The sequence below is a fragment of the Pygocentrus nattereri genome, chromosome 6 (genome assembly GCF_015220715.1).
Source record: "Pygocentrus nattereri isolate fPygNat1 chromosome 6, fPygNat1.pri, whole genome shotgun sequence".
Taxonomy (NCBI): Eukaryota; Metazoa; Chordata; class Actinopteri; order Characiformes; family Serrasalmidae; genus Pygocentrus; species Pygocentrus nattereri.
Window position 1 is genome coordinate 9,817,274 of NC_051216.1, and position 27,834 is coordinate 9,845,107.

Below are 27,834 nucleotides of genomic sequence, written 5' to 3' on the forward strand. Positions count from 1 at the left end.
TAAGAGAAAACAGGCCAAATACTTGGCCTTAATCTAGTGCCAACACACTAGATTAAGCAGGTCTACAATGACATGTCAAACACTTCAGATCACTTTAATCAGGGTTATTTAGGATTTATTAACCCATTAACCAATGTAAATGTTGGACCCAATGCTTTTGGTTAAAAGAATCGATTGATTTCTGATACAGTTGATATTTGAATAGGTGGGTTTTTCCGCTTAACCTGATGGCTATTTTTGAATTATATGTCGGAGGTGCGAGAGCCTGGACTCCTCAACTCTGCTTAATTTAAGCCAGTATTGCTGGAGCCTCTGAGAAATGGATAAATATTATCCCTATCCCTACATCCCAAATGTAGTTTTCAGCACTAGTTACTAGGATACTTAGCCACATGACAAGGTGCTGAGGTAGACTACAGCTGACTTAAACTACAGCCTACAGATGTGTTTGGTAGCTAACAGTTAGCCTGTGTAGTCCCAGGCCAAAAAAGCTTAAACTCCGGGAGCTACTGACTTTGTTGATTGCCATGCATATGAACTAAAAGCTAGCTGGTTCAGGCCGTTATAGTGTGTGGTAAATGTAAGTAAGTAGATTAAGTGACCCTTATTAGTCCCCCAACGGGGAAATTTCACCTCCGCATTTAACCCATCCGTGAACACCACATACACACTAGTGAGCACACACACTAAGGGGCAGTGAGCACACTTGCCCAGAGCAGTGGGCAGCCCTATCCGCAGCGCTTGGGGAGCAGTTGGGGGTTAGGTGTCTTGCTCAAGGACACCTCAGTCATGAGCTGTCGGCCCTGGGGATCGAACTGACAACCTTCCGGTCACAGGGCCGGTTCCCTAACCTCCAGCCCACGACTACATTACGTTACTGTTAGGTGAACACATTGTTAAACAAATGTTTCTACCCTACTTTTGTACTTGGTACTTCTTTTATGTTTTAGTAAATATCTTTGCAAATGCCCTTCTGAGGTGCCACATCTCAGCAGCTCATAAGCTGGATTATTTAATATTATTTCATGCTTATATGTTTTAGTGTTTGTGTAAAGCCCTTTGAATTGCCAGTGTGTATGAAAGGTGCAATACAAATAGCCTAAACTTGTCATGCCTTGCCTAAAGCCTAAAGCGGCATTTTGATGTTTTCATAGATCACGTCTGTGATTTTACAATCATAACTAATAACGTTTAGTTATCATTCAGAAGCATTTGCCAGTAGGTCCATCCCTAAACTGAATGGTACTGAAAATGAGAAACGGGGATTAGAAGCATCGTCTCCTCTCCTGTGCCAGTCAGCAGAGATGTGTTTGAACAGTTTGAGTGGCCGCAGATCAACAGCTCAGACCTGTGTTCTGTGGCTTTTTACATCCAAATGATTTGATTTATTGAACTGATATAATGTTCTTTAATGGAAATCACATTTTATCTATGGTTTTGAAAGGTGTGCAGATGTATGTTCATGAAATGCGGCTGAAGTTCGTGGCTTTTTCTCTATATGATGAGCACTAAAGCTACTAATAGCATTAACAGTTTCAAATCCAGGTTCACTTGCTTTACATGTTAAAGAACAAAGGTTCATTGTAGTCACTGTGGAGCTCGGCTTTTGGGAAAACTTGAAGTATTATATTTTTATACTTTTACAACTTATGATATGGAATATTGTTTCGCAAGCTGTAGACAAGCTGTAGATATTTACATTGTTCATGGTGAATCTTGGCACCCGGCAAACTTGCTTTCCCTGACAACTGCTGTCATTAACTGAAGCTTCATGCACTCTAATAATACTGAAAGCTGCATGTTGGGATTCCACCTGCAGTTGTCAGGTGCCGCTGCTGTGAATAATGTTTCTGCCATCATTATGAGTGAAAGACGCATGGCTTACCCGCATGGACTGCGTCGGGGTTCCTCGGCTCAGCTCCCTGGGGGAGCCGCACTGCCGACGCAGTTTTGTGTTTTCCCTGCTCCAACATACCTGATTCAACTCATGCAAGGCTTGATAATTAGCCGAGTTGAATCAGAACTAATTAGAGATGGGAGAAGGCTAAACTGTGCGATGTTGTGGTCCTCCTGGATTAGAGTTTGAGAACCTCACGCTGTCTGAAAACACAGGGACACTCAGAGGGCCTTTAGTTGATGTCTTCTCCACTCTTTAATTCCACTACACTATTGATCTCTGTTTTCATTAAGCCTTAAATGCACTGGAACTCATTTGTGTTTGTGCAGTCAGTAATGAGGGGGGTACTCCACGAAATGAACTCAGCAGCTTTTGGATTCTGATCAGTCATTCTGTCAAATTATGGAAGGCAGCTCACATTTACATATACAATAATATAGATACTGTATGTTTATGTTGAGAAGGCAAGCCAAGTGTAGTGGAGAAACCTTAAAGCAGAGGTCACTAATAGGCTGACTGTGGTCCAAGTCCAGACTCAGATGCTGTCCTATGTAGACCTGCACCTATAACCGATAAACTAACCGATAAAAGGAGAATTATTTAATTTTGATGAGTGGTCCTATTTTAATCGGCATAACTTTTCTAGCCTTTATTGTAGCTTTAGCAGCCCAGGAGACTCACAGACCAATCAAATGCATTGTAAAAATCACACGTCACGCTGCTCAGCCAATCAGATCTGTGCATTACGATGAGACTCAAGTGAGTGGAGCACACACAGGGGAAGGACAAGGCAAGAAACAGCAGTTGGAGAAGAAAGTGAGCCAGATTATTTTACATGATGTGCTCTAGAAGAGAAAACTGACAAATATGTTGTTGAAATTTGACGGAACTGGACTTTATACAGTCAACAGCCGAATGACGAATCAAATAAGACGTTGATATACCTATTCGGCTACTTCAGTAAACAGTATATGGCACTGAATCGTAATGCAAGTTAGACATTATGATGTTCCGGACCTTTGCTTGACGAAATTTTCTTTGACTGGACCTTATTGAAGTTTATTTAAAACGCCTGGCTTTAAAGGGTACGTCAACTGATTTTTCAAAATTTCAGTGTAATTCAATCACTGACCTCGTTTACACCTTGCATTAACATGCAGGTTATATCTGGATAAACTTTGGCTGGATTTTTCCAACAATACAAGTTGACCAGCTCAGCTTGGACACTTGCTTTGGCCCAGAGTGCATGAAGGCCCTTCATTTGGGGCTAACTTTAGTCCAACATGCACTCACCTGCTAGTCAGCACTCAAAGATGCATTTCCACCCATGTAACTGTATATGGACACCAAAAAATACATTCCATTTAAATGTGGTCAGGATCCGTCTCTGACCACCTCCGAATGGGATTTGAGTGACCTGATCATAGGTTGATCTCAATGCAACTTGAGTGTTTTCACACCTGGCCTTTCTTGTTATGTGGTCAAGTGAAATGTGAACATGATCCGATCACCAAACACATCAGAATTAGAATCGCTTTATTTCACCAAGTGTGTTACACATGCAAGGACATAATGGTGAGTAACACGTATGACATAACGTACTAAACAGACCAAACAACTCACAGAATATTAATTAAGTACTGAGGGGGAAGTAAAATAAAATGAGAGCTTTTTATTAGAGAGCTTCTTTAGATACTTCATGGAATGGGTTTCCGTGGTCGAGCAGCTGCATCCAAGACTTACATCACCAAGCGCAAAGCAAAGTGTTGAATGCAGTGGTGTAAAGCGCCGCCACTGGACTCTAGAGCAGTGGAGACGTGTTCTCTGGAGTGACGAATCACGCTTCTCCATCTGGCAATGATGGATGAGTCTGGGTTTGCCAGTTGCCAGGAGACGGTACTTGTCTGACTGCATTGTGCTAAATGTAGAGTTTGGTGGAGGGGGGATCATGGTGTGGGGTTGTTTTTCAGCTTCAGCACCAACACTGGCCTGCACAGAGTCCTGACCTCAATCTGATAGAACCCCTTTGGGATGAATTAGAGCGGAGACTGCGAGCCAGACCTTCTCGTCCAACATCAGTGACTGACCTCACAAATGAGCTTCTGGAAGAACGGTCAAAAATTCCCCATAAACACACTTCTAAACCTTGTGGAAAGCCTTCCCAGAAGGGTTAAAGCTGTTATAGCTGCAAAGGGTGGGCTGACATCATATTAAACCCTATGGATTAAGAATGGGATGTCACTCAAGTTCATATGCATGTGAAGCCAGACGAGTGAATACTTTTGCCAATATAATGTAGGTTAACGCATTTGTTGAATTTAATATATCAGGGGAAAAAGTAAACTTAAAATGTGGCCTTTGCAAAAGTTTTGGCATAATTTATATTTCATTTTGTTTTATAGTAGGAAAAAAAATCAGCAAATAAATAAGGATTGAGCCCTAAAATACTGCAGAAAAAATGCAAGATTTTATCTGTGTTCTCTGTATAAATTATGTTATCTTATTATCAATCAGAAAATCTACAAAACAAACAAACAAAATTGCAGAGCAAGATTAGTAAGTTTAATCAGTTGAACATGATTACTCGAACGTGACTCTTCTTTATTTGTAGTTAGACTCTTTAAAAGGCTGTGCTTTTTTGTTGCTGTTCACTAAGTCAGTTTTTTTTGGTTTGGCATTTTTAAAAAAGCTCTATTAATCCTCAAAATAGTCTGTATATCACTGTGTATTTGTCCCACTGCTGTGGCCCTTCTTGCACTCACATGCGTAAGTGAGGCTTGCATATCCAGAGCTGATTAGACTGTTTGAAGGATAAGTTCTCCCAGGTGGTCTGTATGTGGCTCCTCATACAGAGCAGAAGGGCTGGGGATGGCGTCCCGGCCTGTATCTCCTCTCCTCCAGCCTGCCTTGGCTAACTGAAGCTGGCCGCCTCTAATTGAAGCGATAAGGACAACTCTTCTCACAGCTCAGTTAGCTGGGCCATCGCAACAATACCCCCCCCCCCCCCCCCCCCCCAAACATAATTAAGTCACGTTGCTGCCCGATTCACCCTTCTCAAAAAAAAGCTGATAGCGCTGTTTATTCAACTCTGAATATAAAACGGCCGTATAAGAACGTTTTGGCATGGAGGGCCTTTTTGATTTTTGTCTTGGTTTCCTTGTCCAGTACCTTCCACCCATGAGCTTGATGTATAGGCACACTGTTCAGATGATTTAGGCAATAACACTTTCTATGAATCTGTAAACACATTCATAACATGTTAGAATGCGTTCGTAAGGCATTATAAACATGGTTATACATATTTATAAAAATGAATTACACAGAATTACACTTTATAGCCATATTTATTATGCATTATGTATTGTTAACATTATGCATTATAAATAGTGTTAATAGCATCTCATATTGTCAGTGCCAAAGAAGTCAGCCCTGTTTTGGAGAGCATAAAGTAAATACAAATACAAAGTTTATTTACCCCCCCCCTAGATTTCCAGTATCTTATTTTTCACCACTGGAGCTGCATCTTCGGGGCTTCAGTCATGAATATTCAGATGCTCCAAACAGGCTGTCCAGCCTAGAATCACTGCTACAGTGAGCTTTTCTTACCCAGCATCCCACTTTAAATGCTATACTACATTACATCACAGCAAACCAAGCACCCATGAGCCCCTCCCCTGAACCCCCTCTGACATCACACTGAGAGTGAGGTTACTGTGGAGTGAAGGCCTGGAGAGGGAGAGGCCAGATAGTCGAGCGCTGTCATCGTAATTTGTTCCCTCACTGGTTCTAACACCAAATACTAGAGACCTTCACTCTGTAGCATCACTACACTGCAGTACAGTAATGCTGATTTCTGCTGGCGTTTTATTGGACATGCAGTGTTAAGTTAGTGTCAGGCTAAGGGTGGTGCACATTAACAGTGGTGTACATTGACTTTCCCACATTGGGAAAACACTGATAGCAGCGCTAGTTTAAGACTTTTGAAGCCTGTAATGAGCTGTACTTTGTAAGTTGCAGTGTTTCAGTAAGTACTTCAGCTTGAAGCCTCTTGAAGCCACTCTTAACACCTGATTCCAGCCTCATCTCAGCCCAGTCTCAGGACCAGTTTTTGGAACCAGAGCTTATACTCTAAAATTTCCACACCCCCGAGGGAGAGTGGATGCTCTCAGAGACATGAATCCTGGCATAAAAGGGAGAGTCGGTGTGACAGAACGAACAAACTAGTTTTCCTAGTGAAACCTATTTCCTTTGATATTGCCCCTTATTTCAGTCCCGTTCTACTCTAGTTTTACACTAGTTCATACACTTTGCCTCACCATTTTATCAGATAATGCTGCTGTTTACTTCTCACTGCAATATCAACTTTTACAGTTAAAGTTGAAAATGCTACTGGGCTTTACATCGTTATACTAGCAGCAGTTTTAGCTGTCTTTAAATAATGCCTGGGCAAATTATTTATTTATTTATATATATATATATATATATATATAAACACACACACACAAAACACACTCCGGTTCAGTTGCTTGTTAACTCAAATAGCTGATCAGCCAATCACACGGCTGCAACTCAAAGCATTTAGGCATGTAGAGGTGGTCAAGACAACTTGCTGAAGTGCAGACCGAGCATCAGAACGGGGAAGAAAGGGGATTTAAGTGACTTTGAACGTGGCGTGGTTGTTGGTGCTAGACGGGCTGGTCTGAGTATTTCAGAAACTGCTGATCTACTGAGATTTTCACGCACAACCATCTCTAGGGGTTACAGAGAACGGCCCGAAAAAGAGGAAATATCCAGTGAGCGGTCAGTTGTGTGGACGAAAATGCCTGAGAGGTCAGAGGAGAATGGGCAGACTGGTTCCAGATGATAGGCAACAGTAACTCAAATAACCAACCAAAATCTCTGAGGAACGTTTCCAACCTTTTACTAGCAAGGTGTACCTAATAAAGTGGCCGGTGAGTGTATTAATTTGATCTTGTTTATTCTGTGGTTTTTCAGCTTGTTCAAGTATCTATTCTGGAAGTAATCTGTATTTACTTTATCAGTTATGTGCTGGGTTGGGTTGACCAGTGGGAGTCTATTTAAACAGCTCACTGCATTTCTGTAGAGAGAGGAGATGGTTGGTTGATGGCTGAGCCAGTGTATTATGAGGAAAACTGTTCATAAATATATTCTGACAGTAGCATTTTTTGTTTTTGTTTTTCTGTCTTTCAGTACTTTGTTTTTTCCACACCTTTCACCGAATAAACACCCTTGCACTGAATGCGCTGTTGTAGTTTGACAGGCTCTATTTTACAATGCACAACCTTGTCGGCACATATCTACCCTCACTTGCAAGCAAGGTGTGACGATCAGCTTTCTTGGGGACTCAGATCCCGTTGTTAATACATTAGTGTTGTAAAACGACCAGAGTTGAGTGTTCTGTTCGTGTCCCCAGGCCGGGGACAACTCCGCAGCATTCTGCTTAACGACGGACAACAAGTGAAAACAGGACAGATAACTGGAAAAAAACACTTCCCAGCAAAGTAAAGAACCAAGCCGTCCTGAAATTTTCCTCAACAGAGGGCAGGACAGATGATTTTAGTTGACATAATTCTTTGTTCGATGAACTTTAAGGCGGCCAGGCTACTTATTTTTCCCCAAGTTAAAACCATCAGCTCACTTCCTCAGCATCAGTTCTCAGCATCAGTTCTAGCCTGGCTGGAAAGCAGTGATTCCCTACTCATCACTAGTTTTGCCTGTAAACAGCTGAGAGCGTGTTGTGGTGACGATGTACTCGGCGAAGGTGTTTCTCCACAGAGAATGAAATATTGTCCGAAACTTTGGATTTTGAGTTTCCCTACCCAGCCTTACAGGATGTTCCCATTTTCCACCTGTAGGTGGCAGCGTCACTAAAGATTTCAGTGCTTTATTTTAGGAGCTCATTTTGAACGCTGTAGGTTCAGGTTTCAGTCTTAGAGTAATATTATTATCTAGATATTTCTTAAAAATGTCCAGTGAAATCTAAATGAAAGATCAGGTCTGTGCGTGGAGTTGCTCTGTCTGTTTCCCTCTCACTCTCGCTTTCACTCTCCATTCATCAAGAGTCTCTCTCTCCGAGTCAGATGACTTTAGTGGCATGAATTGTAACTGAACAACTGTTGTGAGTAACAGTGCGATTGGTTTATGTACTGCATGCGTCTGTGTTGCTCTCTCAAACTCACTCCCTCTCTCTCCCCTTCCCCAGGCGCCGATGTTTTCCTGGCCACGCCTGAGGGACGCGGACCCTGTCCTGCGCTGTGAGATGGCCTCCACCGGAGAGGTCTGGAGACACTTTCCTCCTAATCGGATTTCTTTTATCTTGAATCTATTTAGTGCTCAGTGGGCCGTGGCGAACTATAGGGCTGTATGGTTACACAGTAAAGGGGGGGGTAATGGGCCGTGCGCATAGTTTCATCATCTCTCCCAAGAGAGCGTTTCTCAGCACGGTGAGCTCCTTTAGCTCACACCAGCCTCCGTCCACTCCAGAGGAGGAGACTCTCCTTTTCTCCTCTCTTCTCATAACATTTCTTCCCCTCTCCTTTCACCCCTCTTCTTATCGCCTTTCTTCTCTCATCTCCTGTAATCTATTTTAATCTATTTTAATCTAATCATCTCTTCTCTCCTTTTGTCTCTTCTCTTCTCCTAGAATCTCCTTTCTTTTTTTCTGTGATATTCTCTTCCATTCTCCTTTCTTTACATACAGTCTTTTCTTTTTTCATCAGTTTTCTTCTATAATCCCTTCACTTCCACGTCCTTTCCTTGTGTTTTTATACATTTCTTTTCTTCTCCTTTCTTCTCACGCAATCTTTTTCTCTTCTCATCGGTTTTCTTTTTACGGCCGCCTATTCTTTTCTCTCTCTCTCTTTTTCTTCTCCTGTTGTTTTATCCTTTCTCCTACAATCCTTTTCTTTTTATCGTTTTTTTATTCTCTTTTCCTTTAATCTTCTTTCCTCTCATACAACCCCTTTTCTCTTTTGTTTTAATGCCATCTCTTCTTTTTCTCTTTCTTTGAGCCTTCTTCTGTTGGTTCTTTTCTCGCCTCCTCTGCTCTCTTATCTCTTTACCTCTCCCTTTTTCTCCCTCTCATCATCTCCTCTCTTCTGCTATGGTGTCTTTCTTTCTTCCATTTCTCTCTTCTGTACTGTCCTCTTGTCAGACAGTAGAGCAGCAGGTTTTGGTGCTCCCTGCTATCAGCATCAGTGGCTGATTAGTAACAGTCAATTGTGTCATTGTAACAGTTTTACTACTATTAAATATGTGTGTTTTTGCTGTAGATGATGACTTTACCTTCCTGTGCAGGTGGCTTGCTTTGGACCAAACATCTACTCAGCCTTTTTGAAGGCCATGCTCTCCACTGGGTTCAAACTCCCTCAGAAAGGAATCCTCATAGGGATCCAGGTGAGTGTGGGAGAGCGCGGCATCATAAAGAAGTGTTAAGCACCGGGCAAAGTAACAACCGTCTTAAAATTTAACGAGGCTTTGTAAATTTTGGTCCTAATCTGCACGTAGGCTGACACAGTTATGTCTGCGTCTGACTTTGGCATCACCTTATCTAGTGACAGTGACAGCCGCCAGATCATCAGTATACAGATGAACAGCCTGATTATCAGCTATTAAATATCATTAACTTGTTCATCAGTCAGTGCATACAGGCAATATGCTTTCATTTTGATTTGGTATATTTGGAGATTTACTGTTATTGAAGTAGAGAGGAAATAAAAGGTGGTCAGAATAACTGAAGAAGGTTCCATGCAGGACAAAATCATTAGAGAGAAACAGCTTATAAGTTGTTGGAACCTGAGAAATATTAAAGAAATGTGTCCACATCAGACAAAACCTGGACATGAACAGCCCATAAGATAAGAAAGATAAGATTAAGATATACTTTATTAATCCCACCTCCGCATTTAACCCATCCGTGAAGTGAAACGCCACATACACACTACACTTGCCCGGAGCGGTGGGCAGCCCTATCCACGGCGCCCGGGGAACAATTGGGGGTTAGGTGTCTTGCTCAAGGACACCTCAATCATGGACTGTCGGCCCTGGGGATCGAACCGGCAACTTTCCGGTCACAGGGCCAGTTTTACAGCAGCAAAGGAAGAACAAGGCACTCAAGAAAAAGAAGTAACGAGAATTAACAAGCAAGTACGTTAAATTTGTTAATTACTTAGCAAGGTTTTTATAGTCTGTTACTTGTTACTTTACAGACAAAGTGTATAATACTATAAGATAAAGATATATTAACTCTATCCTTCACAAAAATGAACAATATGAAGGATTATAAATAAATAAAAGCTAAAATATTTACACTGTCAGGATATTTTACCCGAATTTCATTAGTATTGCACATAAGGTACTGCTTTATCTTACACATAGGAATGATGGAGAGTTAACAATATAAAGATTATAAATAGAAAAGCAAACAATATTTATGCTGTAGAAATATTTCGTCATACATAACATCACCGTTCAGGGAAAACAAATCTCCAAAATAGAAACTTTGCAGGAGAGGGCAAAAACACTCTTAACTTTTAATGTAAGTTAATGTATAGAGACTGTATACCAAATGATTTTAGAGTATTTCTATTGGTCCATTTATCTTGAAATTCTAACACAACGTAAAGGACAGCTGGTGTGTTGAAATGATGTAGAAAAATACAAAGAAAAATACAAAATTTCTTTGTGCAGCGACAATTTAACCCTTGAGTGGTGTTGGTGGGACCCATTTTCTATCCGTACCAAAGGAAAAAAAATGATGTGATTTATTATTTCATCTTCAGATTCTTGGTCTTTGCTCATTTTGTGTGAAGAACATATGAAATAACCCATTTAAGTACATTCACACTTTTCACCCCCCACACATTTATATTACATGGGGAGTTGAGCTGAACCTGCAGTGAGTAAAAGTGTGGAGGCGCTGTGTTCTTCACTCTGTTCTCCTCCTATATGGCCTGCTGTTAGTGTGTGTGTGTGTGTGTGTGTGTGTGTGTGTGTGTGTGTGTGTGTGTGTGTGTGTGTGTGTGGACAACATGGACAGGCTGCTGACTGGCTACAGCTGCTAAAGGAGAACCCTGCACTGGACACTTGTGATATTTTAACATCTGGTATTCAGATCAACACCACGCAAGGGTTAAGGCTTTAAGTTCTCCACTGATCTCTCTGTTTACCAAAAATCTTGACATGACCATGTGAAGTTAATGTTAACCAAGTTGTGTTCAGTGTCTCTCTCGCTCTGGTGGGCGCTCCCTCCGGCTCTCTCTTTACATCTGCATCTTTGAATAAGTCCTTTGAAGCACAGACGAAGGCTGACAGTAGTTATTCCTCATCATTGCATGGCAGCTCTGCATGTCACAATTGTTCAATACAGGCGTGATGGAAGGCTTTCATGTCTTGCGGAAGCGTTTCATACCCAGAAGGCAGAGTGCTGGTCTGTCTGGTACTGAGCCAGTGCTGTCACGCCCCATTCATGCCCACTCAAACAGGGGAGGGCAATGGAAGCGGTCTCTTCAACATTGTTTCCTTTGTTGCACCACGTCGCCTTGTCTTTTTAGAGAGTGAGCGAGAGTGAATTATTTAGAAGTCCAGTAGAGAGTTCAAAGTATTTAAGTTTTTTTTTCCCTTTATTAATACATCAAATGTCTAATGCTCTAACCTTACAAGTTCACAGTTTTACATAATGATTTACAACGTGGCTAATGTGCTTCTCAGTTATTCAGCAGTTGCGGAATCAAGGGGGGCATTGGACCTGGCCAAATTCATTCTAGTCCCCCTAGGGCACACAGAGTAAGAACTGATAGGATTAGAGAGAGATTTGAAGGAGGTTAAGGGGACATGGTGGGCCGCAGCACTCCGAGTGCTCAGAAATAACCGAAGTGGTAGCCAAATTAGATCAACAGTGGAAATAGCAGCGTGTTCAAGGTTATTTAGAATGTGCTGGAGGAGAAAGGCTGAAAGTACTGACAGCGATTGACAGTGAGGTGTGAATGTAAATTATATTGAGAAAGCTGTACTTCGCTGCTTTGATTTTTTGATTGGCGAAAGTGCCTGGAAATGTGAAATGCTTGTAGCGCATTCATTATTACAGTTCTTTTGTTTTTGCTGAATGCAGGAAAGGGCTGAGGAATATTCTTATTGTTGGCACATGTAATTAGACAAACCTAAACCTGTAATTAGACAAACCTAAACCTGTAATTAGACAAACCTAAACCTGTAATCAGACAAACCTAAACCTGTAATCAGACAAACCTAAACCTGTAATTGGACAAATCTAGACCTGTAATTAGACAAACCTAGACCTGTAATTAGACAAACCTAGACCTGTAATTAGACAAACCTAGACCTGTAATTGGACAAACCTAAACCTGTAATTAGACAAACCTAGACCTGTAATCAGACAAACCTAAACCTGTAATTAGACAAACCTAGACCTGTAATTGGACAAACCTAAACCTGTAATTAGACAAACCTAGACCAGTAATTGGACAAACCTAGACCTGTAATTAGACAAACCTAGACCTGTAATTAGACAAACCTAGACCTGTAATTGGACAAACCTAAACCTGTAATTAGACAAACCTAGACCAGTAATTGGACAAACCTAAACCTGTAATTAGACAAACCTAGACCTGTAATCAGACAAACCTAAACCTGTAATCGGACAAACCTTAATCTGTAATTGGACAAACCTAAACCTGTAATTAGACAAACCTAGACCTGTAATTGGACAAACCTAGACCAGTAATTGGACAAACCTAAACCTGTAATTAGACAAACCTAGACCTGTAATTGGACAAACCTAAACCTGTAATTAGACAAACCTAAACCTGTAATCAGACAAACCTAGGCCTGTAATTGGACAAACCTAGACCAGTAATTGGACAAACCTAAACCTGTAATTAGACAAACCTAGACCTGTAATTGGACAAACCTAAACCTGTAATTAGACAAACCTAGACCTGTAATCAGACAAACCTAAACCTGTAATCAGACAAACCTAAACCTGTAATTGGACAAACCTAAACCTGTAATTAGACAAACCTAGACCTGTAATTGGACAAACCTAGACCTGTAATTAGACAAACCTAAACCTGTAATTAGACAAACCTAGACCAGTAATTGGACAAACCTAAACCTGTAATTAGACAAATCTAGACCTGTAATTGGACAAACCTAAACCTGTAATTAGACAAACCTAGACCTATAATCAGACAAACCTAAACCTGTAATTAGACAAACCTAAACCTGTAATTGGACAAACCTAGACCTGTAATTGGACAAACCTAGACCTGTAATTAGACAAACCTAAACCTGTAATTGGACAAACCTAAACCTGTAATTAGACAAACCTAAACCTGTAATCAGACAAACCTAGACCTATAATCAGACAAACCTAAACCTGTAATTAGACAAACCTAGACCTGTAATTGGACAAACCTAGACCTGTAATCGGACAAATCTAAACCTGTAATCAGACAAATCTAAACCTGTAATCAGACAAACCTAGTCCTGTAATCAGACAAATCTAAACCTGTAATCAGACAAACCTAGACCTGTAATAAGACAAACCTAGACCTGTAATTGGACAAACCTAAACCTGTAATTAGACAAACCTAAACCTGTAATCAGACAAACCTAGACCTGTAATTAGACAAACCTAGACCTGTAATTGGACAAACCTAAACCTGTAATCAGACAAATCTAAACCTGTAATCAGACAAACCTAGACCTGTAATCAGACAAACCTAAACCTGTAATCAGACAAACCTAGACCTGTAATTGGACAAACCTAGACCTGTAATCAGACAAATCTAAACCTGTAATCAGACAAATCTAAACCTGTAATCAGACAAACCTAGTCCTGTAATCAGACAAATCTAAACCTGTAATCAGACAAACCTAGACCTGTAATAAGACAAACCTAGACCTGTAATTGGACAAACCTAAACCTGTAATTAGACAAACCTAAACCTTAATCAGACAAACCTAGACCTGTAATTAGACAAACCTAGACCTGTAATTGGACAAACCTAAACCTGTAATCAGACAAATCTAAACCTGTAATCAGACAAACCTAGTCCTGTAATCAGACAAACCTAGACCTGTAATTGGACAAACCTAAACCTGTAATTAGACAAACCTAAACCTGTAATCAGACAAACCTAGACCTGTAATTAGACAAACCTAGACCTGTAATTGGACAAACCTAAACCTGTAATCAGACAAATCTAAACCTGTAATCAGACAAACCTAAACCTGTAATCAGACAAACCTAGACCTGTAATTGGACAAACCTAGACCTGTAATCAGACAAATCTAAACCTGTAATCAGACAAATCTAAACCTGTAATCAGACAAACCTAGTCCTGTAATCAGACAAATCTAAACCTGTAATCAGACAAACCTAGACCTGTAATAAGACAAACCTAGACCTGTAATTGGACAAACCTAAACCTGTAATTAGACAAACCTAAACCTGTAATCAGACAAACCTAGACCTGTAATTAGACAAACCTAGACCTGTAATTGGACAAACCTAAACCTGTAATCAGACAAATCTAAACCTGTAATCAGACAAACCTAGACCTGTAATCAGACAAACCTAAACCTGTAATCAGACAAATCTAAACCTGTAATCAGACAAACCTAAACCTGTAATTGGACAAACCTAAACCTGTAATCGGACAAACCTAGACCTGTAATCAGACCAATCTAAACCTGTAATCAGACGAATCTAGACCTGTAATTGGACAAACCTAGACCTGTAATCAGACAAACCTAGACCTGTAATCAGACCAATCTAAACCTGTAATCAGACAAATCTAGACCTGTAATTGGACAATCCTAGATCTGTAATCAGACAAATCTAGTGAAAGAAATGGTAAGATTTTAGTGAAGGACATTGTTCATAAGAATATACACCTTTATCACCCTTTCATGACAACAGACATAAACCTATACAGACATTTACGTCAGCTGTCGTAACATAAAACGACTTCAAAATGGACAAAAACAGGATCCTTGATAACAGTTGATGATTATGGGAATAAGACTGGAATGTCAGTCTCTGATGTAAAAACGGGAATAAATAAACAAAACTCCATATTAGAGTCTAGACCAAGTTTTATTTAGCGGAATGGACATTGAACTTTTGGAGAAATTATGAAAGTGATGTTTTTTTTGTGACCAATGTTGCAATTATGATTTAAATCGTGGCTGTTTTGTATAAATTATTCTTACTTTTATGCCAAGAAGACCAGTATATCCACCTTTTTCTGGTTTGAGGCTTGAACACCGGCCACAGTATAGTGTGCCAGACTACCTGTTAGTTGCAGTTGTTTTGTCGAGTACACAGCATGGGGGTGTTTGGTTCCTTCTGGTTGCTGGACTTTTCTATACGCAGTCCAGTTTTCCCACTTAACCCCTCAACAAGCCGTGGGCCCAAAGTTTTATTACACACTTCTCTAACCTAAGAATATCAGTCTGCATTCACATCCCTGTAGTTTCTGAATAATAAAGGTTTGTATGAAATAAACCTGGGTTAACCTATGGGTTAAAGCTTCTTTAGACAACTCTGGTGATAATATAGGCTATACATAAAACTGCAACTTGAACATGGCACTCCTTGAAATTGTGGTATTGCTATAAAAATGTTTAATCGTTTAGCCGTAGAATGTACTAAGAAGTTCCACTGCAGTTCTATAAATTACTCAGTGCTCAAGTAGTTTTGGGACAGCATTTTTGTGCTTCTCCTCACGTTTATTTCGAAAAGGTATGATTGAATTGTTTCATCAGACTACTACTTTTATCTGGATATAGGTTTAAGATACTCCACACACCTCTGTTGGAGATTATGCACTGTTCGTTCACCTATTGATGAAAATCAGATCCCATCGTAGGAGCCATTCATGTAGAAATTCCGAAAAATTAAAGGGTTCACAAACTTTCAATCAGGCCCAAGTGCTGATGGGGGAAAAGTGCTTTGCTTATTGCCTCATAACGCCTGAAGTTATTATGCACGAGAGCGCATGCTGCAGATGTATGTTTTAGCCTGGCGTCTGATGAACAGCACTGCACTGAACAGGGTGTTTGATATGCTGGTTTATGTGGTCATTCGCACAGTAGCCACTGCACCATGTCGATGCTAAATCAGCGCCGTTATTCTGAGAGAGGAATGGTAAATGCAGGCCTTGGGCATTCTCCAAGTCATTTCTGAATTTCCAATTGGAGGCGTATTTAAAATGCAACTTTTTAATGGAAATATTGCAAGCCAAGCATTTAGCGAGCCATTGGCAGTCTTGCAGCAATTAGCCGTGCTCGTCCTGCCTGGAAATGTATAACATGTTAAATTGAGTAGATAATTAGATCAATTAAGGCTGGGAGCAGAACGTAGCACAAACTAAGCAAATCTGGTGATTTAATCACTTCAAGGGAGACTGTCATGGGCGACTTAGGACTGAAGAACAGATTAGCTGAACTTAAAACTCCAAAACTCCAAACTCAAGTGCAATGCGACATTACTGTATAGTGCTGAGTACAGTCTATGATGCAGTTACATCCTCCAAAACTGTAGACTGCCCCACACAACTAGTAGTTTTCAGCCCACAAGCTCTCTGCATATCGCTGCTGTTGGAACAAAACCTCGTATCTCTAAAATGGTAACTTTATAGGAGAAGGAAAAAACCTACAGTGCTTCTAATGTAAGTCAGTGGAACCGGAGTTTTTTCCGAGTCATTTTGCGTCATTTTATTTGGCCCATTTGTCATGAAATTTACATACAGTGTGAAGAACAAGGGGCATTTTCAAATTATGTCAAAAACTGAAAATGGCAAAAATGGACATCCAAGGTTTTGTTCCGACAGCAACGATATGTATCTTGTTCAGTCTTGTTGGAAAAGCATCTCAGGTGACTCTTCATGAAGCTGATAGAGAGAATGCAAAGTGTCTAAAACTGCAACAAGTACAAGGGAGGCAACTTTGAAGAATCTAGAATAGAGGATTTTATGTACTTATATTTGTTTTTTAAAAATGCTGCAAATCTTGCACAAAAGTCAGAGACCTTCATTCATTTATGCAATTTCCACTGAAAACAGCTATTAAATGGAGTTGTCCAATAACTGGACTATGGAAGGTTTTTTTTTTTATGTGGAACATGCCTGAAGCTCCTCCTCTATTCAGTCTTATGCCATATAAATTCCCATCCCTGCCTTCTATTTACCGTGTTCACACCCCACCACCGCCCCATATTCTGCAGTTTTGTCTGTCAGTCCAACCTCCATCCTTCAAGGAGGGGTCTTGCCTTCTAGCTCCAAGCAGAAGCTGCCCAGAACCCCAGCCCCCAGTTCTCTTACACTACCTGGTGGAACCACTTTATTCGGATAATCCACTTTCAATGCTTTGTAGAGACTTCATTTGTTTTCAAGTTAAATTCAGTTAAATATTTACTAAACCGGCCATAATTTTTAACTTTAACTCTAAACCTGCCCTAAGCTTAATTTTAACACAAAACTGAGTTTTAACAGGTAGTTTTTAACAGTCTAAACATCTGTAGATGATCTATAGGGGACTATAGTGGACTTTCCAAATAGAGACCATTTCAACTTGCAAAGTACACGTTATTCACTTTTTTCAGGATCGGGGGAAAAAGCAGAAAACATTCCTCAGATTCCTCAACAACTCAACATAATGTCAGCTCTTTTTTTAGTATTTCGTTTGTCCATAAGTTTCTTTATTACAGCTTCCATTATTTTTAGGAGACTTGCTCTGTTTTTCAAAGAAATCTTCTGAGAACACAAACAGCTTCCCTGATTCACAGATTTCCTTTTCTCTGTAAGAAACAGCACAAAACCATCTCATCACTCAAAGATGAAAGCGCTACCTGATGTTTGTCTGATGGGGGCAGTTTTGGTGGTCTACCTGATCCAGTATGGTTGTTAGGAATGCCGTTTTTCTTCAGTTGTGGAAACTCTAACTTGGTGAAAACACTAACGTCTCCCTTCCTTTTCTCGGATCTAATCTCTTCAGAAATATCTCCTGAAAAATGAATAACTTGTTCCTGATAGCTGTTTTGACTGGAAATGAACTAAATTAAACTGGTCTTACCCTTTTTCGCAGTGGTGTAGCGTGCTGACCTCATGGATGCTGAACGAGTAGCTTGTTTCTGCACTGCACACAGTGTTTGGGAACTTTTGGTGAATAAATAAGTAAGTGTGGCCCAGACTGATCCCAAAACCCCAAACATGACCGCGGATCATTAGCAGAGTGGAGCTCTTTTGTATGCGATGTACAGCAGTGCAATCTCTTATTATATTATTTAATATTTGTTCCCCTGGACTCTGGCTGCTGTTTGGGATTCAAACCTGCTCAGCGATGTGGAATATCTTGTCGGGGTCATTGTCAGGTTGTTATAGCAGCATTATTTTCTAATGGGATGTGGGGTACAAATGAGAGTGTGAAATTCCCATCGGAAACGAACTACCGCTTCCGTCCTGCGCAGCCTGTCTAATGGCCGAGCCGGAGGACCGAGGATCCGTCATGCTTCTAAAGGCTGATTACAGGGCCGTGGTTAAGTCTCTGATGTGGACATGCTGAGAAACAGAAATTTGTCTTGAGGTTCCTTTCCATCTGTGTGGAATGGCTGATTCTCCCTCTTTCTTCCGCTCACTCTCTCTCTCTCTCTCTCCCTCTCTCTCTCTTTCTAAGCATTCATTCAGGCCAGACTTCCTGTCCACCGCACACCAGCTTAAGGAGGAGGGATTTAAAGTGAGTGAAACATCTTTTCTCCTAAACCCACTGCAGAATCGCTGTAGTTGATTGGCCTGAGGTGGAGGAGGATTACTTTAGCCTGTCTCTCTGAAGTATTCTGTTAATTAGATGGTACACAGGGTGAAGAGATTCCTGCACTTGTTTTTGCTGTGTGATAAAAACGCTTTGCAGTATATTTTCCAGTGCTCCAGAGCTCTCTGCTCAAAAAGGACAGAATGCAATCAGTTCTAATTTGAAAGCCAGTTGGAAACAGTTTGGAAACGGTGCATGACACATTGCAATTTTGCAGTTTATTAAATGTGCCGTCTTAATTAACTCCTCTGATAAAGGAGCTTCACCCCAGGGAGGGACATTAATTCCTCTTTTTAAAAAAAAATACATTACATTTCATAGATCCTTAATTTAATGTCATGGCAAACATAGCTGGTCAAAACATTATCAGAACCACATTTAATTTGTTGGAATAGTGTTGATATTGCTTTTCCCTCCTTTATGGCTCTGTTGTAGCTGTACGCTACAGAGGCTACCTCAGCCTGGCTCAACGCCAATGATGTGCCCACGTCCCCAGTCGCATGGCCCAGCCTCGAGGGTGAAGACTCCACCCTGCCTGGTATCAGCAGGTCAGTATTAACCTGATGGATCTGCATCATTCAGAGACCCTTAAAAAGGAACATCGATTTCTCAGAATTTCTGCATGTTTTTCACAGTGGTGGTGATGGGAACCAGACGTCTGTAGAGTTTAAGCTCTCTAAATTGTCCTTCACAGAAAGATACTAGCTACAAATACGCGGTCTGATGCCTTCGACACTGTTTCCGAAAGTTTTGAAATGATTCTGGGCCTGAGACCATTTGTAGCACAGAGCGGGGGTGTTTAATTAAAATTCAGTAAGGTCCAGTTAGAGAAAGTTTCCTCAAACGAAGGTCTGGAAGATCATGTCTAACTTGCATCATGATTCACTGCCTTATACTGTTTACTGAAGTAGTAGGTTTATCAGCATCTTATACAGTCAACAACTGAACGTCAAATCAAATAAAGTCCAATTCAGCAGTATTTCAGCAATATTTGTCAGTTTTCTCTTTTTAGATCACACCATTTGAAATAACTTCCCTCTGACTTTCTTCTCCCACTGCTGTTTCTACAAGCTAGTTTTTCCACCAGGAAAGTCTGCAGTGCAGATTCGTAATTTAATCGTATCTGTTTTCTAGAAAATGATCAAACTATAAATTATGCAATGATGTTTCTTTACTGCCTTAATGGTTATTTATTTTGTGTCTCATGTTGCCATTGTTGATGTTTTCATCAATAACGCCTCCTTTGTCTTCGGTTTGTTTTTGCATCCTTGTTTTCATCAAACGTGGTTTGCTCTCCTGAGAAACGGACAGAAAGACAAATATTAAGAATGTGAAATCGGCACAGCCTTCTTACTGTGCTTGACCACACCACAGTGTTGATATTTACCTTTAAACACAGTGGTGGGCAGCCAGCATACTCAAACAGGGCCACAACAGAGTCTGCTGTTCAAGGGTTGATCAGGAGAGAAAAACCAGCAGCTTTGACGGGAACCTGCCTGCGTTTTGGCTTCTGACGGCTCACAAACAGCTGTCAGCCAGTAATAAGCAGCAAAAGCCACTGATGTTGATAAAGGGTTTAGTCACCTTTGTCGTTGCTTGCTTGTCAGTCACTTGCGATGCTGGTTTAAGGGCACGGTGTCTGATGAAAAGGGCGATCCAGACTTGCTGTTTTACGTGATTTGTGTTGATAATCTCCAGTGGAGGTCAGTCAGATGCCTTCAGTTTGAGAACTGGGTCTTAAATGGACACTTTAAATTTTTAAAGTTTGTTATTGGTGCAAAAGTGTTTGACATTTTTGGACGTTCATCTCTGTGCAGGCTACTCAGTGATGGCCATATTGACCTGGTAGTGAACCTTCCCAATAACAACACCAAGTTCCTCAAGGACAACTTTCTTATCCGCAGAATGGCTGTGGACTACGGCGTGCCTCTCATCACCAACTTCCAGGTTGGCCTCCTTCTTAAAAATCCGGTGTTTGTTGGTTTCAGTTTCTATGCCCACATATTGGCACATCCACCTTTAGAATCAACTAAACCACTCCACATCTCATATGGGGATATGGGGCTGTATGGCCCTTGGTAGACCTAAATATTGGGTCAGTGATTTAATCCAGAACATGTTTATAACATTTGGTGAAAATCTCCAGGTATTTTGGCAGTCATCAATAAAACACACTATATTGTCAAAAGTATTCGCTCATCTGCCTTCACACGCATATGAACTTGAGTGACATCTCATTCTTAATCCATAGGGTTTAATATGATGTTGGCCGACCCTTTGTGTTTATGGGACCAGCGCGTTTGCAAGGTCAGACACTGATGTTGGACGAGAAGGCCTGGCTCGCAGTCTCTGCTCTAATTCATCCCAAAGGGGTTCTGTCGGGTTGAGGTCAGGACTCTGTGCAGGCCAGTCAAGTTCTTCCACACCAAACTTGCTCATCCATGTCTTTATGGACCTGCTTTGTGCACTGGTGCGCGGTCATGTTGGAACAGGAAGGGGACGTCCCCAAACTGTTCCCACAAAGTTGGGAGCATGAAATTGTCCAAAATCTCTTGGTGCTGAAGCTTTAAGAGTTCCTTTCACTGGAACTAAGGGGCCGAGCCCAACTGCTGAAAAACAACCCCACAGCATAATCCCCCCTCCACCAAACTCTACACTTGGCACAACGCAGTCAGACTAGTACCGTTCTCCTGGCAACCGCCAAACCCAGAATCATCCATCGGATTTCCAGACGGAGAAGCCTGATTCGTCACTCCAGAGAACACGTCTCCACTACTCTAGAGTCCAGTGGCGGCACTTTACACCACTGCATTCGACGCTTTGCATTGTGCTTGGTGATGTAAGGCTTGGATGCAGCTGCTCGGCCATGGAAACCCATTCCATGAAGCTCTCTACGCTGTTCTTGAGCTGATCTGAAGGCCACATGAAGTTTGGAGGTCTGTAGTGATTGACTCTGCAGAAAGTCGGTGACCTCTGCGCACTATGCCCCTCAGCATCCGCTGACCCTGCTCTGTCATTTTACGTGGCCGACCACTTCGTGGCTGAGTTGCTGTCGTTCCCAATCGCTTCCACTTTGTTATAATCCCACTGACAGTTGACTGTGGAATATTTAGTAGTGAGGAAATTTCACAACTGGGCTTGTTGCACAGGTGGCGTCCGATCACGGTACCACGCTGGAATTCACTGAGCTCCTGTCTGTAGAAGCAGTCTGCAGGCCTAGGGGCTTGGATTATACACCTGAATTCAATGATGTAGATGGGTGACTGAATACTTTTGGCAATATAGTTTATGCGATCAGATGGGGAAAAAATAGTGCCTGGGGCTGCGCTAGGTTTTGTGAACATGAGAAAACAAAAGTAGTTGATCAACAATAGGCGTATCTACTTGTTTGTTAACTATGCTGTTTGTCCACAGAACATGTTAGGGAGCTGGACTGCGTTGCACTGATTTTGCGTAAATTTATACTTTAGTTTGTGCTTAAAGTCTTTAAGTGTTAGTTAGTAGTTACACTGGTTAGTGTCAAACTATACCTTTACTAATTTTGGTTGCACCATAAATCCGTACATCATGTCTAGTACCAGCTAACTAATGCATACGTTGCTTTAACATGACGATGACGATCAGAACTAATCATTAAACCTGGAAACACAGTGGCAGCTTGTGCTGACTCTTTCCATGGAAAAATATCCAGCAGATGTGAGAAGAGAGCAGTGTGTACAGGTTAAACTGAAAACATGAGTTCAAGGTTTAGAGGAATTCAGTCCAACATTATAAAGCGTGTGTGTTAGCGGACAGTGGCTAATGTTCACATTACAAGCCTCATTGCTCAAATCCGATTTTTTGCTCAGATCCGATCTCTGTGACACAATGGTTCACCCTCGATTAAGTGATTCCAACCTGTCATTAATGTGAACGAACGAACGAGCTTCGCTGAGAAGATCATTAACTCTGATCAGCTCTCAGCTTCACTATTAGAGCCAGACGGAGGTGAACCGGGTCAGATGTGCTGCTTTTCCACCGTTTACGTGCTGTTGCCTTGCTAACACTGAATGATGGCACACACAGTGCAAAAAAAGCACATGAATTCTGATCCGAGCGTCACATTAAGGTCGCAAGGCCACAAATCGGATACGTATCCGATCCAGGACTACATATAAAAAGTGTCTCAAGTCGGAATTGCAAAGATCAGATTTGCGTGTTCACCCAGCCCTGAAAACATCAGGTCTGAGTCACATTAGGTCAAATAAATCTGTGCCACTTCAACCTGCTAATGTGAATGCAGCCTAGGTAGCATGTATGCTTGTGTCTTGGGGGGAAGGGAACACTGAAGACAGGGGTTGTGTGTAGCCAACATCTGCCAAAACTGACTACACCTTTAATTTAGCCCTGGCCCTGTGTGTGTGAGTGAACTTATCCCTGCTGTAAATACTGAGTGTTTTTTTCCCCTCACAGGTCATCAAGCTATTTGTTGAGGCCATCAAGTATTCCAGTGAGCTGGACACTACCAGTCTGTTCCACTACCGCCAGCGAGACAGTGGCCAGCAGGGTTAAAGACATCTGAGCACAACATCCCCTCATCGCATCCCTTCTGTAACCTCCACGGCACAGATCCCACTCCGCCTCTGGAGGTGCGAAGTGCCATTATGGCCAGCCCACTCTGCAGTGCCATGTCTAATGTCATTTTGGGGGAGGGGGGGGTCGGAGCATTCCAGCCACTCTTTAAGGTCACTGGGTTGTCATTTTGACTGGGTTGAAGGACACTTGGTGTCAAGCTGAATCACCTCAGTGTGACAACAGAGAGAGAACGGGATTTTTTTGGGAAACGTTTTAAATTACTGATCTTAAGATTCTCGCCTGGGGACAGTATTGTTCTTTGTTTATATTTGTGTGCTGCTTTTCTTGACAGTACTTCTTATTGTGTTGAAGATAGCAATTGCCTTAGCCCTAAAGGGGCTCCTGGACTAACAGAGCCTTTGATAGGTTTTGGCTTCTTCTGATTGTTCCTCTGTGTTTTTTTGTTTGTTTATATGCTGTAGTCTGTTTATTCAGGCTCTAATGGGAAGGAAGGTGCCGTTTCTGAAATGGTTTTCCAGCTGTACTATTAAAGGAGAATTCCACGGGTTTAGAAATTGTGCAGTAGTGCAGTGTAGAGAAAAGCACTAAATCAGATTTCTTTACATTCTTGGTTGAATGTGTCTTAAAACAGAGGGGGAGAAGCCTTTGGGGGAGCTCAATAAACACCAGCATGACACACTCCTTTCCACATATCATCACTCTTCAGTTATTTCACACCGCATTACATGTACAGCAGTCCTCTGAGAAAGGCTCTGGTTATACTGTAATAATAATAAGCGCTTGTGATCTGAATTGTGCTGTTCATTAGCATAAACCACATTTTTATGCATCTTTTAAATGACATTTCCTTCGGCCCTTTCATTATGAATTGTTTTTATTGTCTCTGTTTGTTCAGCCACTTTGCTGAGTGAGAGTTTAGAGAGCACTCCTGGGAGATGTAGAGGGACATTGAATTAAAAATCCTCTGACTTAATAAAGTCGAGCACAGTGAATTAATAGTGTTTTCCTCCCCAATGAATTTAAGACTGATTGCCATTGTTTATCAATTGGCAAGACCGACACATCGATCAGAGCTGGGTCCCCCGCCTGAAGTTTCGAAACCTATAGAGAATGCGTAATCAAGCCGCTCGGTCCGTTTGCCGCCCACCGCTGGGGAAAATTTATACAGTTTGCTTTATGTTAAGTGCTGATGTTCAACAAACAGCTAAGGCTAATACATCAGCCGTGTGCTCTCCAGAGCTAAGCAGGTATTGTAACTGACTGTGTTGCTAATCAGTAGCTGAAGAGGTTCACAGGCTGATAAGGTAACAGAGTGGTATGTTAGAGGGACCTGTGTAATGCCTCATGGGATAATTAGATCAGGTTTGCGCACTAACAGAGACAACACCATCAGACAGATGGTACCTCATGCCAGCCAGGTGGGGGTCACTGGTGTTGTAGGAACGGAATCAACTGCAAATATCTCGCTCTCCTCATTGCTCTTATTAGAGCCGCACCATAAGGAATACTGGCATTTAAGTGCAGTACTAGTATCAACAATAAAGAATAGTGATATCTCAGTAGATGGAGCTTAAAAAAAGGAACATTTTTGTGAATTTGACATGAAAATGTATAGACATTCTGAGACTAAAATACAGCAGTGACTGCTGTGGAATTATTTACTTCAACACAAGCTGAGGGTAACACTACACTACACGACATTTACTCCGTCTACAGCCCCGATTCTCAGTCTGGCTGAGTCTGAGCTAGTTGGATCGAGTCGTGTTTATCGTGTTTCAGACCAGTCAGAGTTTATCAAACATATTTGAGTTTTTTGACGCGTCTCTGAGCGCAATCTAGTAGTGTATACTGGACTCCTGCAACAGCCAATAAAAACTGAGAGCACAAAAGACAGAAAAACACATACAAATGACAAAAAGCAGAGCATATAAATTTGGCAGACATCATCTTTTAAGACCCCACATCTATAAAAATTTCTAAAGATTTTGCCAGTTGTGTTCTACAGGTTCTATTATGTGGAGTGCATGGACCCCATGGATTGCCACTTGTAATGTAGACAGGTGTCCTAGCTGTTGTGACAATTCAAAGAACTCATGTTCTACATCGGTTTCAGACGAAAGGTAAAGTGCATTGCTAACAGTGATAATTTAAACAACCATTTATGCCCACCATCTGAAAGCTACTGTAGAAGGAAATCTGAATATGCACAAACATCAAATCTACAGAATCTTCATTAATGTTATGCTCATAGTTCAAAGTGGCGAATTTGACCGAAAGGCAACACGTTTGCATGTATGGTTATACTACCGGAGTAAAAATACTCACAGCAAAATCTGTACAGCCAGTATTTACGGGGAGGCACAACCAGCAGGGATTTAAATACGTCAAATGTAGTTAACCATTCAAAACTAAAACACAGCAAAGAGCTCAGCGACTTTTCAGAACTGTGAAACCACTGAAGTGTGAAGTTATCCAACCACTTAATTCCTCTCATTGAAAACACTGTCATGCTTCACTGCAGTCCTCCAGCATAACAATCATGTCATAAACATGCCGTGGCAGATGTCATATGCAGTCATGAGCGGTTATGACAGATTTTGTTCAGTAGTTTAACACAGTTGTGCTGCTGTAGCCGTCATGACAGAAGCAACAGTGACTAGTGACTGTTTTCACAGCAAACCAAGAGTTTCAAATTTTAATTATCATTAAAACTGCTCAGAAAAGTTTGCAACAGTGTCCCAGAGTCTGAGATGTGGTCCTATTTTGTTTGAAAATGTTGGAAGCTTGATTGAAGATGGTCTGTCTTCAGAACATGTGGAAGGAAGATCGCTGTGAAAGAGTCTTCTCGGTGACCTTGTCATGATTGGCCCCTCCCAGTCCTGTCCATGTGTGTTTGTTTTTGTATCTGTAGTCCTGCCCCTTGTTTTGTGACTCCGCCCCTGATTGTTTTCACCTGTCCCTTGTTACCCTTTGTTACTTAAGTCCTGTGTTTGCACTTTGTCTTTGCTGGTCTTTGTATCAGTCTTTGTTGGATATATTGGTCTGTTGTTTGATGTGTTTGTTTGATCCGTTTGAACCAGTTACTGTTTGTCATCATGTCTGGAATTCGTTCTGTCCGTATTGGCTCTTTGACCCTGGACCGTTATGACCCTGATTCTGGATTTGCCCTCAATAAATGTCGCTTACCTCCGCACATGCGTCCGCTACCTCGCTCCGCGTTACAGACCTCTATCACCACTACAAGCCAATGTGCTCTAATGAACTTGCCACCTTGTCGAAACTCCAGGTAGGATGTTTTGATTAAATCACTTAAATATGCTTAGGACACCTTAAAAATAAAAAACTACCAGCATTAAAACTACAAAGCTGAAACTGGCTTATTGCTGGCTTATTCCCCAGCTTCTTATTTGAATTTCCCCATTCCGACTTAAATGGAACAGCAGTTATTAATGGATCGGGTGGAACAGGAAAATATAAATCAGCCTTGTATTAAAACTACAGGTCAGATAGTTTGATAGTTGCCATCATTTAAAAAATAAAAAGGATAATTTGAGAGTCTAAATCAGCAATCGGTGGCGGGGGGGTAAATGAAGTGGTAGTATTCAAGTGTGTCTGTACTGAATTACCAATAAAAACACAAAATGTTTGATCGCTGAAATTGAAAGAAATTTCTTCTTAAAAACCCACTTACACAGTTTTTACAAAGATTCTGACATTCATGAATGTTTTATTATTTGGGATTTGTTCTTAAGTGAAAACACAATCTACACACTCAAGAGCACAACGCTGAGAACATCTCTGCTGTTTAAGAACACGACATACATCTGACGTAGACTGGGGTTCAATCCCCACCTGGGTAAGCCCCCTACACTATACCAATAAGGGTCCTTGGGCAAGACTCCTAACACCGCCTTCGCCTTCCTGTGTAAAATGATCAAATTGTAAGTCGCTAAATACCATAAATGTAAAAATTACTTTAATGTTTATGCAAAGAAAAAGTCATTTTAAAACTTGGTGAAATGATTCCAGTTTGTGTATCAGTACTTTCTGAATATTTTCAGCACGTTTATAACATGATCATACTGATAACCATGAGAACTTTTCGAGGCTAATCGAGGCTACAGTAACAAATCGTGTCTAAATGCGCTTTAGTCATCATGACAAACAGTTTATCGTTTTAGAGGTAAGGACAACATGACGATTATATATTAGACATAATGTGTCATGAGACCTCATAACGCATATAACATCTGCAATGAGGAATGGTTATAGCAATATTATTCAGCATGGTGAAGTAAAGTATTAAACCCAGGGACCTTTCACCAAAATATAAAAGTTATAAAAGTACAAATATCAGAATTTTCAGACGCCTAACAGGCATTCAGAGGTAAGACTGGTATCGGCACAATGTATCATCTTTTGCCGGTGATTCATTTATAGCATGGATGTTCTAATAAAAGTACTTGCAGATGACGTTGTGCACCTCAGCTTTGATGACTAGGAACACC

At 41.2% G+C, this 27,834-nt stretch overlaps 1 protein-coding gene across 1 annotated transcript in view; it reads left to right on the plus strand.

The window, feature by feature from the left end:
* The window catches only part of cps1 (carbamoyl-phosphate synthase 1, mitochondrial), a 102,557-nt gene extending 75,672 nt beyond the window's left edge, over positions 1–26,885 (plus strand). The window contains exons 33-38 of the mRNA XM_017707326.2: positions 8,121–8,195; positions 9,215–9,313; positions 18,617–18,676; positions 19,187–19,299; positions 20,569–20,698; positions 23,204–26,885. Coding sequence (XP_017562815.1) covers positions 8,121–8,195; positions 9,215–9,313; positions 18,617–18,676; positions 19,187–19,299; positions 20,569–20,698; positions 23,204–23,302 — 576 coding nt within the window. The 3' untranslated portion in view covers positions 23,303–26,885. The remainder of the gene's footprint in view (positions 1–8,120; positions 8,196–9,214; positions 9,314–18,616; positions 18,677–19,186; positions 19,300–20,568; positions 20,699–23,203) is intronic.
* The last annotated feature ends 949 nt before the right edge of the window (positions 26,886–27,834 follow it).